The sequence below is a fragment of the Peromyscus eremicus genome, chromosome 1 (assembly GCF_949786415.1).
Source record: "Peromyscus eremicus chromosome 1, PerEre_H2_v1, whole genome shotgun sequence".
NCBI lineage: Eukaryota > Metazoa > Chordata > Mammalia > Rodentia > Cricetidae > Peromyscus > Peromyscus eremicus.
The window spans coordinates 70,050,482-70,070,452 of NC_081416.1; the positions used below are offsets into that span (position 1 = coordinate 70,050,482).

The window sequence follows — 19,971 nt, forward strand, 5'->3', positions numbered from 1 at the left end:
GACGCTCGCGCAGCGTGCAACCGCGACCCCTGGAATCGGGAACGCGCATTGGCAAGCGAGGGTCCCTCTGGTCCAGGCCAGCTGCCACCGCGCCGCGCGGGATAGTCCCAAGGCAGCTGCGAACTCGCCCTGCACGTCGCGGGAGTCTGGCCAGTGCAAGTGCCAATCCGCAAGCAGCCCCCCGCTGCTCTCCTCCCGCCCCGCCTCCTTGCCACCCTCTCCAGCTTCTCTTGGCGGGGAAAATCTAGTTCGAGACTGGAGCGCTGTGACCGAGACAGAGCTTAAGGCAAGCCCTAGTGCGCCCATCCCGGACCCCGCGCGGCCAGCCTCCGGTCCGTGGGAGGCGGGCATGTTGGCATGGCAGGATGGCGGGGCCAAGGCGGCCCCTTCTCACCACAAGATCTCATTCTCTGTCCTGGACATCTTGGATCCACAAAAATTCACGCGAGCTGCGCTCCCGCCGGTGCGTCTAGCTGCCCCGGAAGCCAAGAAAAGTTTAGCGGAGGTGGAAGCAGGGGAGGACGCCAGCCCCGAGTCTACGATCGGGTCTCAGGAGACCCCTGGTAAGAATGCGAGGCGGTTTCAGTCTAAGATGGTATCCGTGTGTGCGGAGCAGCCAAGGTCTGATGAATGGCTGTTGGTGGCCTGGGAGCTAGAGAAGGCGCACCCGCGCAGGTGCGAAGTGAAGCCTCCCCTCCTTGGAAGAAGAAAGAGGCAGGGATGAGGCTGAGATTCCAGGGCAGGTATGTGCCTCATTCCTGAACACCTGCTCAGTGGATGAGCGCAACAGCTCTGACTGGCTCGCATATCTAACGGAAATGTATTATGCTGTCCACGTGCTAGAACCTGGGCTAGGAGCTGGGATAAAGGTTATGAAAACGCCTTCCAAGTATATAGTATCATTAACACCACTCCTATTTTATGGCTGAGGTCATTGAGGCCAGGATTAGGTGCTTATTTTCAACCACTCGGAAACACCTGCGGAGCCCATGCCTTCCCCTTCCCGGACCTGACAGGGGACTGGGGGTGGGCAGACAGGAAGCTTTGGGTGCTTTCTCTCCTAGACCATTCCACTTCATCCCTGAAGTTGGTGGACGTCAAAGGGAGGGTTCAGGAAAGTTTGTGGCTGGAAGGACTTAAGACAGAAGGGTTCATGCCGAGTGGGACATGGGCATGAGATTCCTCGGAAGGAGCCGAAGGTCTAGGGACTCTGGTCCTGGGATAGGCTGTATGCAGCACAGTCCCCTGCTCCTCGTTTCTAAGTTTGGCAGTGATTGTCTGGGGCCCGGAAGCCTCTGGTGGCCTGCCTTGGGGCCCGGCCGCGGGCTTGGATTAATTGTTTGGATGGTCTCTCTGTGGGGCTGCCTTCCCCTCCCCCTAACTCCTTGATCGATATTCTATTACTGGCGACTGCATATCTCCTGCCCACAGCTTGCAGGTACTGACTTCAAACCCCCTTTCCCTGTCTGATCCTAATATTGTTCGATTAAAACTTACCTTTAATAGATGACATCTATCGATCAGGCCCCGGACAAATCTGAAACTCTATTAACACGGCCGGAGAGAGAAGATGGGAAAGGGGGAATTTCTCTTTTTTGGGGGAGGAGGACTTAATAACTTCTTTTTTAATTGCTAGGAGTCGCACACCAGAATAGGCTTCTAGGGACTGGGGAGATTCAATAGTAAACGCACTTGACATTCCTATATCGTAATAGCAGACTCCTCTCTTCTCAGCTTGATAAAGTCACTATACTTTCTTGATATGGGGTACAACATGTACTTTTTGGGTGCCTACTGAATGGCAGGTCTGTAAAGGGCAAGAGGACACCGCACTCCTGAATCTGCTCCCTAAGATGTGCGCACTGGGGACGGAAGAGGACAAAGTGGAGAGAGTGGAGTTGGATCAAGGGGAAAGCTGAGTGTTCTGGGGGAGGACTAGAAGGTTTGGGGATGCAGATGGGTAGAGTTGTTACAGGCTTCTGGTCACCTTGCCCTTCTCTCTCAGATGCCGAGGGCCGAGGCACTGGCCTCGCGTCCCCCCTGGAAGGCTCCGAAGCGGAAGAGGAGGAGGAAGCAGAGGATGCGGGGGGCGCGCAGCGGCCGGAGCGGCTGGAGCGCTGGCACCGGGTTCACGAGGGCTCTCCAGAGGCCCGGATGGTGGCCGCGGGAGCGGGGGAGAGCGGTGTGGACCGGCTCCCAGCGTCCCCCGGCTCCCCCGGCTCTCCGCGGCCGCGGCGCCGGCGATCCGAGCCTAGCTGTGCCAAGCCACGGCGCGCGCGCACCGCCTTCACCTATGAGCAGCTGGTGGCCCTGGAGAACAAGTTCCGAGCCACGCGCTACCTGTCCGTGTGCGAACGCCTGAACCTGGCGCTGTCGCTCAGCCTCACCGAGACGCAGGTCAAAATCTGGTTCCAGAACCGCAGGACCAAATGGAAGAAGCAGAACCCGGGGGCCGACGGCACGGTGCAGGCAGGATGTAGTACGCCGCAGCCTGGGACACCGGGCGCCGTGGCGGGAGCCTGTGGCAGCGGCACCGGGAGCAGTCCTGGCCCACCGGTTCCGGGCGCTCTGCCTTTCCAGACTTTCCCCACCTATCCCGCGACCAACGTCCTCTTTCCCTCCTCCTCCTTCCCCCTGACGACAGCCGCCACAGGGAGTCCCTTCACTCCTTTTCTTGGGCCCTCCTATTTGACCCCTTTCTATGTCCCACACCTATAAACCCGGTACTCCAGCCGAGTTGGGATTCGCGAGTGACCAGTATGGTGGTGTGGACCCCTGCTTCACAGAGGGGCACTGACCGCCCCCTCCTGGTGTGCTGGTGTCTGTGTGCCCCTTCTCTCCAGCTGCTGGTGACGCCACCAGAGGGCGAGGAGAAGCCACCTGCTGGACTCCATACAGGCCACTAAGGGGTCCAGAAAGTATCCAGACCAAGCTGACTCAAAATCTTCCAGCTTCTGGACTTCGCTCTTCACTTTCATTCACTTCCGGGGCTCTGTTTTTTTTTTTTTTTTTTTTTTTTTTTAAAAGGGTCTTGGTATTCAATACCAGGCTAATAAGGGTTCCCAGGATAGAGACCAGAGGGAGCCAAGATGCCCTGGGCACCAGCTGCTAGCGCCAAAGACTGAATATTTAAAGGTTCTGGTACATTCCTAGAGGAAGAACTTTCCTTCCTGGTGGTGGAATTGTCTCAACACAGTACTTCCTCCCAAATCCTGAACAGAGCTGGGGCAAGTTGGACCCAAAAGCAGATGCAGCTAACAAATGGACTGTTTTCAAGATGCACAACTCAGCATTTCTAGATCTTTTTATGAGATTCAGACTTGAGCCAGTTACTGATGCTAACAGACTACCTTATTTTCTGTGTGCAGACGCCATATGTATGTACCAGGAAGTTGTTCAGCTTTGTGCCTAGACTGACCTGGAAGAGACACAACTTTGTTGCCTCACAGGTTTTGAGAGCAGCTTGGATCGACGACAGCAGTGCCCTAAATGCATAAAAAGGACAGTAAAGGGAGTGATGACCCAAAGGCTATGGTGAAGTCTGCGTGTGAGCTGTTGTGATATGCGCCTTTGTCCGGCTACACCTTCATGGACTTCTGAACTGACAAGTTGGAGCAGAGCAAGCTCCACCCACAGGCATTGCAGTCAGGCATTTGACTACATTTTTGGAAGCACAACTGTAACATTTAGAATACCTGAGATGCTGACTTGAAAACAATTCTTGTTTTAAATAGTTTTCTCCCCCTCCTCATGATGGTGAACAAGCAAAAGCTGTAAGGGGCTGGGAAAGAAATACTTCCCAAGTGTAAAGAGCGATGAAGGCCAAAACCTTCTTGGGAATAGGCTCAAGGATACATATGTTTTAATTGCTGCTTTCTTTGTGTTGTGTGATATTTTGTTTGTGTTCTGACAAATAAAGCTTGCTTGGAGTCAGAGGCGGAGCTAGCCACTAGTTAACCATAGAGGTTTGGAGGACCACAGAGAGAGGGACAGGAAGTGGTAAGGTGGGGCTGAAACAGGATCTCAGCCCCTTTGGTCCGAGGAACAGAAGAGGTAGGAAGTCACTGGTGGCTGCTCCCCTACTTCTCTGATCTTTCAAGTTTTTAACCCCAATATCGGACTCCTGGTTTTTATTGATAAGATTAATTAGAATTATGCATCATCTGTCTTCCAACATTTGGGGCACTAATTCATGAAATAGCTGCTTGCCCATCAGCACCCACCTAGATGGCTGGCTTTCCCTTTCTTCCCCAAGCCCTCTGAGCAAGTCTGGGGTTTTCCTGTTGCAGCCTCTCTATAGCAATCTCCACAAGCCCCAAACTCCACAGTTGCCTGGGCTCCAAACTCTACTGAACATCTCTGCCTTCAGGCAGCTCTGTACTTTCATCTCCCACAGGTCACATATGCTACTTTCGAGTGTTCTATGCCTGCCTTTCAGGTGGCTGGCTCTTTGGCTCCTTTTCCCGGTGGGTTGTCGGCTTTCCCCGGACCCCCTCCTCAGGTTGCTGACACACAATCGTGGCAGTTGTCCCCAGCCAGGCTGTGCAACACCTATGTTCTCCGCTCAGACATGCTAAGCAGCGGCAGTCAGTCTCTCTTCACTGTCATTGTCTGCAAATTTGGTGAGAAAATTGGGAATTCTTAAAGGGGGGAATTAATTTTTTAAAAAAAAAGGAGGGTTTTTTTCCCCCACGTAAAAAAAAAAAAGGGAAACACTGTTATGATGGAGGGAGTTAGGTTTCTGTATGATTACACAATGGATGGTTTAAAAATGGAACAATTAAATGAAGGGATAATCAGCTTAGCTGGGAATGACATAATATTAATTATCATTTTGATAATTCTAGTTTTATCCCTAAAAAAGTTGGTTGATATGATATGCCAAGATACAGGCCTTAGAAAAAATTACTAGAGAAAGTATTGCCATATTGACTATTAAGTTATAAGCCTTAGAAGTACGTACTAAAACAGGTAATAGAGATATTCAGAAAAGACAGAGGAATTTAGAGGAGAACCAACCTCAACTTTACATTGTGAAATTAGAGAGGAACAGCCCATGGTTATAAAAAACCAACCTTAATTTATCCGGTTCCCATACAGGAACAACTGTCAAATGACAGATATCCACAAGGCTATGGAAGAGCTCACTGGATTCCTGTGGATGTGTTAGGTTTGAGGAGATTTAAGGAAGCGATAGTCTCATATGGTATGCATTCACCTTTTGTGAAGCAGATGTTAAATTCATGGTCAACTAGTAGCAGAACTGTCCCACAAGACTGGAGAGACTTGGTTACAGCAGTATTGGAACCTGGTCCTTAATTACAGTGGAGGACCTGGTGGAAAGACGAGGCTAGGACTATTGAATAACAAAATAGGGACAGAAGTATTGAAATTTTCAAGACAAACATCTTGGAGAGGGTGATTATGCTGATGTACAAAGGCAATCTCAATATGATGACCACACCCTGGCTCTGTGCTGTACAGCAGCTTTGAACGAGTGGGACAGAATTGAAGAAGTCGGAAAGAGAACGGAGTCATTTAGTAAAGTTATACAGGACCCAAAAGAAACTTTTACTGATTTTTTTTTTTTACAAAGATTGACTTCAGCTGTAAATAGAATGATAGAAAATTCAGAAGCTAGACAAATATTAATTTAATCTTTGGCTTTTGAAAGTGCTAATTCAGAATGCAAAATGGTGATTAGGCTTTTAAAGGCAAGATCTGCACCCATGGAACAATGGATTAGGAAACTAACTTATAAGACTCACAAATGCTTTTCATTTGATCAGACATAACTTGCCAAAAGGGAACCTCCCCAAAGTTAGGATTGGGGCAGGGTTGTTTTTGTCTTTCCATAAGAATGAAGCCATTCAGCTAAGGAATCTGAAGACCACTGGACAAATGAGACATCTGAAGAAAAAGGACGAATCATCCAGAGAAAATGTCCCAAGAAAAGAGTAAATTGGCCTATTGGTATATCACTTTTCCAACAGGATAAAATTTCATAAATCTTCCCAAATGTTTGTTTTTGTCATTCTCTATAGACACATAATGCAGATGATCTTTTTGTAGTCCCAGTTCAATTAAAAATTAAAGCTGGCTTTGGAATTGGAGCATGGCTCTCTCCTTCTCTAAACCCAAGAATGCTTGTTAAAAGGAAAATTCAAAATCTTTGTATCATGTCAGAAGAGCCACTTGATATGGGACAGAAGAAAAACCAAAATTAAGGGACTATTCTATTGCCACTACTTTCATAATCCTTTGGTTCTATTTTGACTCTTTAAAACTTTTCTTAAGGTATAAATATTATCTCAAGATTTATATATATAATTTAAACTTTTTGTCATGATACTAATGGTCATAGAGTGTTTAGCGCTCTTTTTAAAATATTTATTTTTATTTTATATGTTTGCCTGCATGTATGTATGTAAATCATGTTCATGAAGTAGCCCTGGAGGCCAGAAGAGGGCGTTAGACACACCCCTGTCATGTGAGTTCTGGGACCTGAACCCAGGTCCTCTGAAAGAGCAATAAGTGATCTTAACTACTGAGCCATCTCTGCAGCCCCCGATTTTGAAACTCTTTTACCTCTAAAAGACTTTATAAAAAATATCATACTGGATTAGAGTCCCACGACAGGACAGCTAAAGGATGTCTTGTCTCTAGTTCCCTTGTCTTTTTCTTTCTTTTTACTTTAAGATACCTTTATTTATTCAAAACGCCTCTATCCCTCCCCCACTTCCTTTGTATAGTAAAACAAATACATAGTGCAAATGTTTCTTGGGTGCCCAGTGTATGCCAGCGGCTGCCCTCAACTCTGGGAATACAATGGAAAGACTCCGCTTTGACACCGGGGAAGATGAGGTATGAGAAGGTCACAAACAGGTGAGTAGCTGTGCTAGAACATGTAGCAAATGTCACAGCTTCCTTGTCAGCTGTTTCTGTACAAAGAAGCAGTGTCTTTAGCACTGATGACATTTGGACTTCTGGCTAGAAATAAATAATTCTATGAATTCTACCTTTGCCAAGTTTGTTCTCTACTTATCTGGCTTGTGTTTGCTAAGACAATGCCAGATATTTAAAAACACCCGGAGCATGGTGGAAACAGACCAAGCACATGATATTGCCAACCTGAGGTCCTGCGTCTCTGAGTTGAGTCATTTCTTCTCTTGTCAAGCCATTAGCTTCTAGTATGGATCTAGTATGGATCGCTAAATTAAATTCAGGTGGAACTACATGTAGTAATTTAGAGAAATCTCCATCTTGGGCCAGAGTCTTGGCTCAGTGGATAAAGGCACTTGATGCCAAGGCTGATAATCTGAGTTTAATCCCCAGGACCCACATAATGGAAGGAGAGAATTGACTCCCACAAGTTTTCTTCTGATCTTTCCTCTGCCACAGTTATGTGACACCCACTCTCTCTGACCCAGAATAAATAAATAGATAGATAGATAGATAGATAGATAGATAAATAAATAAGTAAATAAATAAATGTAGAAAAATCTGTCTTCTTGATAGTAAGATTCATAAGTTCATGTAATTGGACCTGTGGCTGATTTTGAAACTTTTTTTAAAAAGGGATTTATTTTTGTTTTATGGGTGTGAATATTTTGCCTGCATGTATGTATGAGTACCATGTGCATACCTAGAGCCCAAGAAGGCCAGAAGACGGCATCATATCCTCTGGAACTGGAGTTATGGATAGTTGTGAGTACTGGAATGTTGGTACTGGAAACCACATCTGGGTCCTCGGTAAGAGCAGCAAGTTAACTGTTGAACCGTCTCTCCAGCCCCTGACTTTGAAACTCTTTTACCTCCAAAAGACTTTTAAAAAAATATTTATTTATTTTTACATTATGTGTATAAATGTTTTGCCCTGCATGGATATTTATGCATCATATACATGCCTGTTGGATCCCCTGGAAGTGGAGTTACAGATGGTTGTGAGCTACCCTGTGGGTACTGGGAATCAAACCCAGTCCTTTGTAAGAACAACACATGCTCTCAACCATTGAGCTATCTCTCCAGTTCCCCAAAAGATTTTCTAAAAATACCATTCTAGAAGAGGATTCCGTGACAGAACAGCTAAGGGGTGTTTTGTTGGTCCTTAACTCACACTCTTTATGCATGTGTATGTGTTTGTGAATGTGTGTGTTTGTGTTTGTGTAGATGCATGTAGAGGCCAGAGGACAAGCCTGGGTGTTGTCCCCAGGAACACTGTCCCTGCCATGTAGACAGGATCTCACCAGTCAGGGATCCTTTGTCTCTACCTTCCCAGGGCTGGGATAACAAACATGGGCTGTCTCATCTAGAATTTAAAAATGACATGTATTTATTTCTCTCTCAAAGTTGGATGATGAAATAGAAGCAGGATGTCTCACATGTTCTTCCCGTGTGTCCACGTCTCAGCATAATCCTCTTCCCTGGCAGGCAGGCTAATCACTGACACTTCACTTCCGGGGCTCCAGCTCTTTGGCAGGTGAGATCCCATCACCTCATTTAGCAGATATGTGGGTTGGTTTAGATAGTCACACTCTCCTTTTTCCACCATAGATAGTTTTCTTGTCCTCAGGAATTTATCCGTGAGTTTGGCCAACCTTTCATCTCTCCTAACCTAGTATATGTTGGTAGTCAGTCAATTACTGTTAATTGAAATATGCTTTCCCTTACTGGTTTGTCTAGTTCTGTTTTGTTCCTTAATAGTTACAGATGAATCTATTTTTCCACTTTTTTTTTTTGAAATCTGGAAGATAAACTTTTATAGGATTCAAAATTTGCTTGAGGACCAGTGAGATGGCTCAGCAGGTAAACATGCTTGCTATGTGATCCCGAGGACCTGAGCTGCATTCCCGTAATGCATGTAAAGGTGGAAGCGGAGAATGGACTCCACAAAGTTGTCATCCGATCTTTACACACATGCTGTGGCATGTGCCCCTCCCTGACACAGACACAAACACACACACACACTAAATAAAATTTTAAAATTTTAAAATAATTTGAATTGACCCCTCACATTCATAAAGAAGCAGTTTATAATTTTAGATATTAAAATTCTTTCTTGCAAGTTTTTTTTTTTTTTGAGACAGTCCCTCTAATGTAGCCCAGAATAGCCGGAAACTCCTAATTTCCCTACCTTTTCTTCCCAAATGCTGAGTTTACAGATAATGGAAGTATTAATATTTTTTATGAGTAATTCTAACTTCTTTTATTTTTTTTCTAGTAAATTTTTTTAAAAGATTTATTTATTTATTTATTATGTATACAATGTTCTGCCTGCACACATCCCTGCAGGCCAGAAGAGGGCACCAGATCTCATTACAGATGGTTGTGAGCCACCATGTGGTTGCTGGGAATTGAACTCAGAACCTTTGGAAGAGCAGCCAGTGCTCTTAACCTCTGAGCCATCTTTCCAGCCCCTCTAGTAAATTTTAATGGATTGTATACAGTCATAAGAAATTATTGTTTTGTCAAATATGATGGCACACGCCTTTAATGCCAATACTTGAGAGCCAAAGGCAGGTGGCTTTTCTTCATTTAAGGCCAGCCTGTGAGTTCCAGGACAGCCAGGGCTACACAGAAAAAACCTGTCCCAAAAAAAGATTTTATTTTCCTTTTTTGTTATCACAGACTAAAGTCAATACAATGAATTACTTAGGAAAATGATAACCATAACAAGATTGGTAGCTCAACATTTTCTAAGTTCTAGCAGTTTCTGTCCCCATCTCACTGATCGGCTGGCCCCATTTCACAAACTGTTTATTGAATGGCCTGGCTTTGTTCTCCTCCCAACCCTGGATTGAAATGTTAAAGCCTTGAACTGGGACCGCAGACAGGTTCTTTGACCCTGCAATTGCATTTGAGGGTTTTATCTTGCAGATAACCTGCAGGCAATGTCAGAGACAAGGTTATCTCTTATGACATGGTTTGTCACAGCAAAGATTGGAAAGTATCCAAGTATCCAACAATCATGGGCTAATAAACAAAAGAATGAAGGTGTTCTTCCCACACTGTCCCAGGGAGAACTCTGGGCATATCAAAAGACAAGGTGCAAGGGTTGGGATGTAGTCAAGCATATGCATGAGCATATGATGATCAGTAAGCAGTAAAGCGAATGCTTAGCAGGCATGATTCCCTGTGGATTACTCTTAATCCCTGCCCAAAGGGGAGAAATTATAAAAGCTGAGGTACACAGGACACATGTTACCTGCTATCTCAAGTGTTTGGCAGTTAAGAAAATAATGGATCATATTTGTTTCTATTTACACAAAGACTTACTGGAAGAATCCCCATGGAATTTATACACAGGGTTGCCCAGGGAATGACTGGATGGAGTGGTGTGTGTGTGTGTGTGTGCGCGCGCGCGCGCGCGCGCGCACACACGCACGCGCTTTGCCTTGATTTATAAATGAAGCAAATATGTTATCTACCAAACTAAAAGAATTGGCTAGCTGTGGGGAGAAAAATCCCATAGAAAAATTAAAAGAAAAAAAATCTTAAAAATGACAGGCCAGGTTCAGCATGATGGCTCAGCAGTTAGAGAGCATGCTCCTCCAGCAAAGAACCAGAGTTTGGTTTTTAGCACCTAATCAGGCAGCTGGCAGGCATCTGTAACTCCAGCTCCAGGGGGATCGGATGCTTCTGGTGGCTTCCACTGCATCTGCACTTATGTGTACACCCCCACACAGACACAGATTCATATTAAAATTTTAAGTATTTCTTTTTTACGAAAGAGTCAGATCCTCCAATTTATAGAATTTATAGGTTTCCAAAGTTCCTTCTAGCATCAGTCTTCAGACAACTGGGAAGGACTGAAATTATATTTTGGTGATCTGTCTGTCCAGTGAGGCACCGTGCCACTTCCCTAGGTTGATCACAAGTTCCCTTTGGGAAAATAACATGGGAGCATGGGCAGCGGCCCAAGGAAAGCCAGCCCTGTGAAGTTTGCGATGGGAACTCCACAAACTGCAAGGGTCATCAGCGAAGTGTGGGGTGGAGTGGTACAGGCCTCTCAGCAGACGAAAGTGGCCTTTCCGCATTATTCATGCCGACAGATCCCCATGGTATATCGGAGCCTTGTCAAGTAAGAGTACACGTGGAGTTTTCTATGTATGTGACTTACTTAGATTTCAATAGGAATCTCTGTATTAGGAGAAAGATTCAGGGGTGGATGATGCTTCCGAGAAAATGGAAAAACAAAACATTCTTCCCTGGAAGGGATCTTCAGAACATCACCATTCGTGGAAACTCTGGGTGGCTTGGAAGACAATGGTGTTTTCAAAGTGCTATGTCTATTGGTGATCTCGGAACAAACCATTTTGAGATGTTTGTTTACTTTTTGAGACAGGGTCTTGCTCTATATCCCTGGCTGGTTTGGAATGTGCTATGTTGACCAGACTAGGCTTGACGTCACAGAGATCCTCTTGTCTCTGCCTCCCAAGTGCTGAGATTAAAGGCATAGAACACCATGCCTGGCCCTCAGAACAACTCATTTTGTCTAATGGGATGAATGATCCTTGGGGTCTCAAGATACCCAGTTGAGCTGATGTTAAGACTTGTCTTACAGGTTGTCTGACTTCAAAGCCTGTTGGCTTATGCTCTGTACAGTACAGAGAGTGGGGGCCCTGCCTCCAGTTCATATTCTTTTCAGGATACCGACCTTATAAAGACACACCAGCATGGCTGATCACAACATTTACCTCCCTCAACACAGAGTTTACTCAGTCCCTTAGATCCATCTGTGAGCCCTGTGCAAGGCTTTGTGAATTAGGAGGTACTGAAGACATAGCTTAAAAGTGTAAAATCTGGGTGTGTGGTGCATGCCTATAATCCCAGCACTCAGGAGTGTGAGGCAAGAGGATTGTGGTGAGTTCAAGGCCAAACGGGGCTACAAAGTAAGACCACGTGTGACAATTTATATTGATTGCACACTTTATAGGATCTGGAATCACCTTAGAGAGAAATATCCAGGCATGTCAGTCAAGGAGTTTTCAGATTAGGTTAACTGAGGGAGAACTGTCCCCTGACATGTGGATGGCACCATCCCTTGACCAGGGATCGCAGACTGCATAGAACGGAGAAAGCTCATTGAGAGCCAACTTTCACCACCACTCTCTGCTTCCTGGCTGTGGATGCAACATGAGCAGCTGCCTCATGCTGGGGTCACTATGATGGCCTGGACCCTCGTGTAGCTGGAGAATTTTTCTCCAGCTCCCGCCACCAAGTCCCGCCAGTCCCAGAGCCCACTTATAAAATAAACACACAAACTCTTACATTATTTAAACTGCTTGGCCATTAGCTCAGGCCTGTCATTGTCTAGCTCTTACTCTTATATTTAGCCCATTTCTATTAATCTTTACTTTGCCACATGGCTCATGGCTTACTGGTACCTTACATCTTCCTTGTCCTGGCAGTGGCTCCAGGCAGTCTCTCTCTCAGCCTTCCACTTCCCAGAATTCTTCTCCTTGTCCCGCCTATACTTCCTGCCTAGCCAATGGCCAATCAGTGATTTATTTACTGACCAATCAGCAACACACTTGACATACAGACCATCCCACAGCACTTCCCCTTTTCTTTTCTTAAAAAGGAAGGTTTTAACCTTTACACATCTCCAAAGTCAGCTTGGTATATTTGGGAATTTGGGCGTAGTTTCTCTCACTACTTCCTGCTGGAGGGGGGCGCTGTATCTTATGGGGATACAAAGAAAATTTTAGAATTATGGAATAGTCCATGAGGGTATGTCGTCTGAGCCAGTTGCCTTGAAACCATTTTGGATGTTGGATCATCAGGGCCATGGTGTCATCGGAGACCTTTCAGGGGGTCTTGGCTGGTCAAACCTGATGTATCTTAATCTTGAACAAATCCATAGCCTTTGGCTTTCTGTGGAAACAAAATCAGAGCCTCCTTTCCAAAGCAACATATCCTTACATCCAAATTTTGAAGTCAAGGTACCTTTAAAATATACATTTTGGGAGGCCGGGCGGTGGTGGCGCACGCCTTTAATCCCAGCACTCGGGAGGCAGAGCCAGGCGGATCTCTGTGAGTTCGAGGCCAGCCTGGACTACCAAGTGAGTTCCAGGAAAGGCGCAAAGCTACACAGAGAAACCCTGTCTCGAAAAACAAAAAACAAAAACAAAAAAAAATAAAATAAAATATACATTTTGGCATAACTCAACAGCTTTTGTAATCAAATGTTTTTCTTCAGTTACGAATATCAAAGAGAACATAATCCAGATTTTCTGTGTGGTAGCCATCTTTACGTGGCTTATTTTTTTATATTATCTTGAGCCTATTGCTTTAAACTGCAGCCTTCTAAGCCTGAAACGGCACTGGCGTTGTGGCTGCTTGTTCCGCCCACTTTAGCTTCCCAACATGGCGGTAGTACGTTTTCCGCCAGCTCTGGGAGCCATTAACTCTCAGAAATAGTGGGTCTATGCTTCTATCAAAGTAGCGTGTAGTCCAGAAACCTCTTTTTTTTTTGTTTTGTTTTGTTTTGTACTAGCAAAGGCTAAATCCATCACACAGCTTAATGTGCCACTTGCAGAGGCCTCATTCCCGCCATACTGCAGGTCTAGCACGCACGCCAGGAACCCGCCATAGTAGCTCAAACACGCAGGCTGCTGCTAGCTTAAAAGAGACAACTAGGAGCTGTTTTAAGCTCCGTTTTAGAATCTTCTTACTCAGGTTTTAGGTGGAAACTCTTGCCAACACGTTGGGCGCCATTTGTAGCTGGAGAATTTTTCTCCAGCTCCCGCCACCAAGTCCCGCCAGTCCCAGAGCCCACTTATAAAATAAACACACAAACTCTTACATTATTTAAACTGCTTGGCCATTAGCTCAGGCCTGTCATTGTCTAGCTCTTACTCTTATATTTAGCCCATTTCTATTAATCTTTACTTTGCCACATGGCTCATGGCTTACTGGTACCTTACATCTTCCTTGTCCTGGCGGTGGCTCCAGGCAGTCTCTCTCTCAGCCTTCCACTTCCCAGAATTCTTCTCCTTGTCCCGCCTATACTTCCTGCCTAGCCAATGGCCAATCAGTGATTTATTTACTGACCAATCAGCAACACACTTGACATACAGACCATCCCACAGCACCCTCGAATCATGGGCCTTCCTTCCTTAAGTGACTTTTGTCAGGTGTTTTGCTGTGGCAACCAGTAGGACAGTAATGTGCCGTGTCTCGAGTCTTTCTGAATTAGAAATGGGGTGACCAATGGCCTTGAAGTCCTCTGTTTCTATAATACGTGTTTAAATGGGTGCAGAAATCAGGAAGCAAACGTAAATTTCCTTAATCAAAAGAACAAGTCAAACTGTGTGTAGGCAGGATGTAACTTCTCATCTCTAATGCAAGAGTTTAAGTCATGATTATCACTAACATACTCTTGGGAGGAATCCAGTTCAGGTGAAAAGAGAAGAACATGTTACTACCATGGTGAGGACAGACACAGTTGTAGCACTTCTCAGGGACTCAGTGTCAGGACTGGCATTGCTACCCGTGAGGTGACCTTTCAAGGTGGTGGGTGCACAGCTCTCGCAGAGTCTGAAGACCTGAGTTTAATTCGTGGGATCCACGTAGTGGAAGGAGAGAACTGATTCTCACAAGTTGTCACACACACACACACAACAAATGGAAAAATAAATTTAAAAAAATCAGCAACCAGCTGGGTGGTGGTGGCACACGCCTTTAATCCCAGCACTCGGGAGGCAGAGGCAGGCAGTTCTCTATGAGTTTGAGGCCAGCCTGGTCTATAGAGCGAGTTCCAGGAAAGACGCAAAGTTACACAGAAAAACCCTGTCTGGTAAAAAATCAGCAACCAAAAACTCCGTGTCGAACACGACAAAACAAGGATCTGAAAACCAACTGCATTGTATCTGGCTTCAGCTTCACTATGGTAATCTTTTTACAATGCATGTGTTTATCAAGTACAAATTGCAACTATCATTTGTCAATTACACTGTAATAATGCTGGGCAGAAGGATTTAAAACTATATTCAAGTCAATAACGTCAAGAAAAAAAATCAATAAATCATGACTTTTTAAACTTGTTTTGTTTTTATGAGAGTCTCAGCTACAGAGAGACGGAGTTAAAGTCCTTAAAAGAAAAGCCATAAAGGTTATCCAGACTTTAATGTTCAGAGCCAGCCTTTGTGAAACCCATAAAAAGTTATTGCAAAATACATTGAGCGTCTTAGTATCAAAGTCGATAAGGATGTAAATATTTAACTAGTATTTGCGGCTTATCCTCTTTTTAGACTTACAAACAATGCAATATTTTCAAAGCCAATGCGTTCTTAAATTCCCCCAAACGTTTTTTGTTTTCATCCTTAATCTAAATAATAGTTCCCTCCCTCCCCTCCTTTTTCTTTTTTGGGGACAGGTTCTCCATACCTCGTCTGGTAGGCTTGCAACTTGCTATGTAGACCAGCTAGCCTCAAATGTGCAGACTCCCGCCCCTTTCTCAAAATCTTCTGATAGTGCTGCCAGCATGGAGTCTTGAGTGGGGTGTCTGGCTTCTTTACGTCATTGGCTGGGTCCCTTTTGCAAGGTCAGTGAGACAGAAAGGGGAAGGATGGATGTGCCAACAGGCACACATTTGGGTGAAAAGCTACAGGAGCTCTAAGAAGTGGAGCCCACCAGTTGATTTCAGGCTGGGGTAGTTACAGGGCAAAAGTTGCTGGGGCAGGGAAGGAGAGTGAGAAGTCTGCCTTTTTTGGCCGGCAGTTGGCAGTTCAGAATGTTAGGTGACGGATAAACACATTTCTGGGCTGACTGTTACTTGGGGTCCACAGGGCAGGGAAGGCAAAAAATCTATAGAAACAAGTTGCGTTAGTTTTGAAAACCAAATTACTGTACTTACAGGAATTGTCACAATTCAACCAAAATGAAGGAGCTTTACCAAATGGCCTGGACCTGGCTGACATCTTTATCTCAGCAACTTGAATTGCCCTGTATTGAAAGTGCTAGTTGGGGCATCGGGTGTAACACACTAGTAGATACCGTGCTTAACACCATGAGTCCATGGGTTTGATATCCAGTGCCAAAATTCAAACTAACATTAAAAAGGCATTGGGCAGCCAGGCACTCAGGAGGCAGAGGCAGGCAGATCTCTGTGAGTTCAAGGCCAGCCTGGTCTACAGAGTGAGTTCCAGGACAGCCAGGGTTACACAGAGAAACTCTTTCTCAACACACCTGACCCCCACACCCCCCCCCAAAAAAAAAGCATGGAGCAATTTATCTGTTTGAAAAAGCTGGACATGTAGCTCAGTGACAGAGCACCCAGGCACTCTCCCCAGCACCAGCACTACCACCACCACCACCACCACCCAAACCAATCAACCAACCAACTAACCAAACAAAAGATCCAAGTATTAAAACCATAAGCTTCTCGTTAGTTCTAAAGCTCATTAGTTCTAATGTAGTTACATTTCTGAATTACATATTCACAATGGCATGTCAATTTTTTTCTTCTTTCCTCCTTCCCTCTCTTTCTTTCTTTCTTTTCCTATTGAGTTAGGATTTCTCTGTGTAGACCTGGCTGCACTGGAACTCACTCTGTAGACCAGATTGGCCTCAAACTCAGAGATTCTCCTGCCTCTGTTACCCAAGTGCTGGGATTAAAGGCATGCACCACCATACCCAGCCAGCATATCAATTTTTCAACATGGAAAATTATCTATTTTTTTTCAAGTCTACAAGTTGAATCTCTCTCTCTTTTTTCCATTTTACTTATTACTATGGCTATTTATGTATTTATTTATTTACTTATTTGCTTTTTGAGACAGGGTCTTCCTATATATGTAGCACAGGATACCCTCAAACTTGCAGTCTTCCCTCAGTAGCCTCCCATAAGCTGTACTCACAGAAGTTTTTCACCTTGCCTGGCTTCTGGGTCTCTAAATGTTTGCTTCTGAACAGATTTAAATAGGCCATACTTCTTTGGTAACATGAATTGCTTTGATTTCCTTTCATCTCTTTTCTAGAAGTTTCTCTTTCTTATCCCGTTTTCCAGGTATACGATGTCCTCTGTCTACAGACACCCAGGTCTCAGTCCCTTTCAGGGGTTCCCTTCTCAATCTCAGTCCATGGGAAGAATTTGTCTCTTGCCTTCTCTCTTTCATACATTTTATAAATGTGTTCAGGGTAGCCTGGGGATGTGGCTCAGTTGCAGAGTGCTTGCTTAGCATATACAAAGACCTAGTTTGATCCTCAGTACTGCATAAACCAGTTGTGGTAGTGCATGCCTATAATCTCAGCCCTTGGGAGGTAGAGGCAGGAGGATCAGAAGTCCAAGTTCATTCTTTGCTGCACAGAGTTAGATGCCAGACTGGGATATATGAGACCTGGCTCAAAAATGTTTTTATTAGGCTCATGTGACATTTCTTCAGCACATGACTGTCCTTTGGCAGGACCAGCATTGAGATGTGGGTTAGAAGCACTTGATATGCTTTTTCTTCAACTCAGGCTTTTTGGACTTTGGTCCAAGTGGCTGTTACTCTTCTACCCTGGGGAAAGCTTTGGGCCTCAGTACCCACCCCTTTATAAATGGCCACCAGCTTTGCCCGTAGTTGCTTCCCAAGGCCATAGAGATGAGCAGTGATACATATAAAAGAAGAAATAATTCCTATGAAAAACAGCACAGAGCTGTGAGTGGTGGTGCACACCTATACTCCCCACATTTGGGAGGTAGAGGGAAGAGTTCAAGGTTGGCTAGGGCTATACAGTGAGATCCAGTGTCTCCAAATGAAACCAAATAAATAAATAAAATACCAAACTAAACAAAGTAATCTAGTCTGTGAAGATAAGATCTAGACAGTGAACTGGAGACAAAGTAGGAACATAATGGCAGTAAAAGAGTGGACAGAAAGAGGAAGAAGGAGCAAGAGGAAGAAGAGGAGGAGGGAGAGGAGGAGGAGACCCTTGCAGGCTGGGAAGTTGGGGAGGGTCTTACAAGGGGAAGTGAAGAGAAAAAGCAGGGGATATAGTATAAAAATGGTGAGATAAAAAAGTAGATTGTTATACTTACCTGGCAGGGAAGATACCATGATCACGAAGGTGGTTTTCCCAGGGCAAGGCTTATCCATTGCACTCCGGATGTGCTGACCCCTGAGATTTCCCCAAATGCAGGAAACTCGACTGCATAATTTGTGGTAGTGGGGCACTGCGTTCGCGCTCTCCCCTAAGTAAAAAAGAAAAAAAAAAAGTAGATTGTTGAGTCTACTTTTGAACAACTGCTATTCTCAAATATTTTGCATTGGTATGACTTTTTGTATACTGATACAAATCTGAGGTTATTTTTGTTAGAACATACTGTACATATGTTTCTACTCTTGTTTAAGGTATTGTACCTATGCAGTTCATTTAACAATGTAATGTAAATTTCTAGTCCTTGAAAGTTATTATTACAAACTATTTAGGATTGTAAAGAAATGCAGGTTAGTAGTTAGTCACCTATAACAATCAAACGTGTAGACATGTTAGGTATATTTTCAAGGTCTAACAGAGATATATTTTAGATAGATGGTCTTCAGACACTTCAAAGACCTATAGAATATGGCATTTAAAATGTTTTGTTAACATAGGGCTTTTCCTGACAATGAGACATGTCTACTCCTGGCAGCACCAATTTACTTCACAAAAGATGATGGGCATCAAAGAAACTCCATGTAGAGTTTATTTTCTTAGTGGCAAAAGCCAGCTGCTTGGGCAAGAAACTGCCCTTGCCATAACTGACAGTATGCTGTCCAAACTAGACAAGCAGAACACAAAAGAAAGTGACTGCCAAACTTTGCCAAGACAAGGTAGGACAGTTCTTCAAAAATTCTTGCTTCACCGGGCAGTGGTGGCACACACCTTTAATCCCAGCACTCAGGAGGCAGAGCCAGGTGGATCTCTGTGAATTTGAGGCCAGCCTGGTCTACAGACAAAACTACACAGAGAAACCTTGTCTCAAAAAAACCAAAAAAAAAAAAAAATTCCTGCTTCACAGAAAATTCTGCTAGGTCTTCTAGGCCTGAAGATGAATGCCTCAACATTGCAAAGAAACCTTGGGTGACTGTCCAGGCAGCCAGATATCTAAGTCATTTTGGAAGTGGTTTGCACTGCACTTTCTGTTTATTCAGGTAATACTATATCCTTCTGGGGTCTTTGATGGAGTTGAAAACTAGGTAGTTATAGTTGCAGTTTTCCTTAGTCATGATTAAAAAGTAAATTAGATACAAAACTCTGGACTCATCAAGAGAGGATAGTTAATGGAGGATTTTTTCTGAATTTGCCAAATACAAATGGACTGGACATTATGAGTGTAATTCTTACCTGATAACTGTTTTTATTGTATATAGTTTTACTGTGTTAGAATTCAAACTTTTTCTTCTTATTTAGACAAAAATGGGGAAATGTTGTAGAATAATCTTTTTGTATACTGTGAATATGTGTCACTCTGATTAGTTTAATAAAAAGCTGAACAGCCAATAGCTAGTAGGATTTTTGGGGCAAAGAGGATGCTGGGAAGAAGAAGGGAGACTCTGAAAGATGCAGGAAAGCAGGATGGACAGTACATAGAGGAGGTAAATGAGCCTCGGGATAGCATATAGATTAATAGAAATGGGTTAACTTAAGTTATAAGGGCTAGTTAAAAACAAGCCGAGCTACCATAATTAATAAGAATTCTCCATATCATTTAGTTGAGAGCTGGCTGGCAAGACAGAAAAAGACTCACTCCAGGGAAGGACTGACATTGTAGATAGACTTCTAGGTTTGCTATGGGGCAATGAGATAGACACTTCAGACAGGCACAACCTCACATCAAGAGTGACATTTGAACTGCAAAATTTCTCAGTCTGCCCATAGCTTCTACTTCAGACAGGCTCAGAACAGCTTTTTCCAGCTGCCCCTTTCTGCCTGTCCTTGCTCCTGCTGTGTGGTGATATATTGTGCACCCCAATAAAACTTACCTGGGGATCAGAGGACAGA

At 44.4% G+C, this 19,971-nt stretch overlaps 1 protein-coding gene and 1 non-coding gene across 2 annotated transcripts; both read left to right on the forward strand.

Moving 5' to 3' along the window:
• The first annotated feature begins 349 nt into the window (after positions 1-349).
• Positions 350-2,980, forward strand: Nkx1-2 (NK1 homeobox 2). The gene is made up of 2 exons (XM_059250540.1): positions 350-563; positions 2,006-2,980. Exons 1-2 carry the CDS (start codon positions 350-352, stop codon positions 2,716-2,718), a joined length of 927 nt encoding a protein of 308 aa, XP_059106523.1. The 3' UTR covers positions 2,719-2,980.
• Positions 2,981-18,017: 15,037 nt separating this feature from the next.
• On the forward strand, positions 18,018-18,181 carry LOC131903071 (U1 spliceosomal RNA). The gene has a single exon (XR_009377330.1). It is a non-coding gene; the product is annotated as a U1 spliceosomal RNA (small nuclear RNA).
• The last annotated feature ends 1,790 nt before the right edge of the window (positions 18,182-19,971 follow it).

Excerpts from the sequence above, each read along its gene's own strand:
- Nkx1-2 (XM_059250540.1), top strand. The coding sequence starts at position 350 with ATGTTGGCATGGCAGGATGGCGGGGCCAAGGCGGCCCCTTCTCACCAC. Across the intron at positions 564-2,005 it reads CGGGTCTCAGGAGACCCCTG|ATGCCGAGGGCCGAGGCACT; the intron begins GTAAGAATGCGA and ends CTTCTCTCTCAG.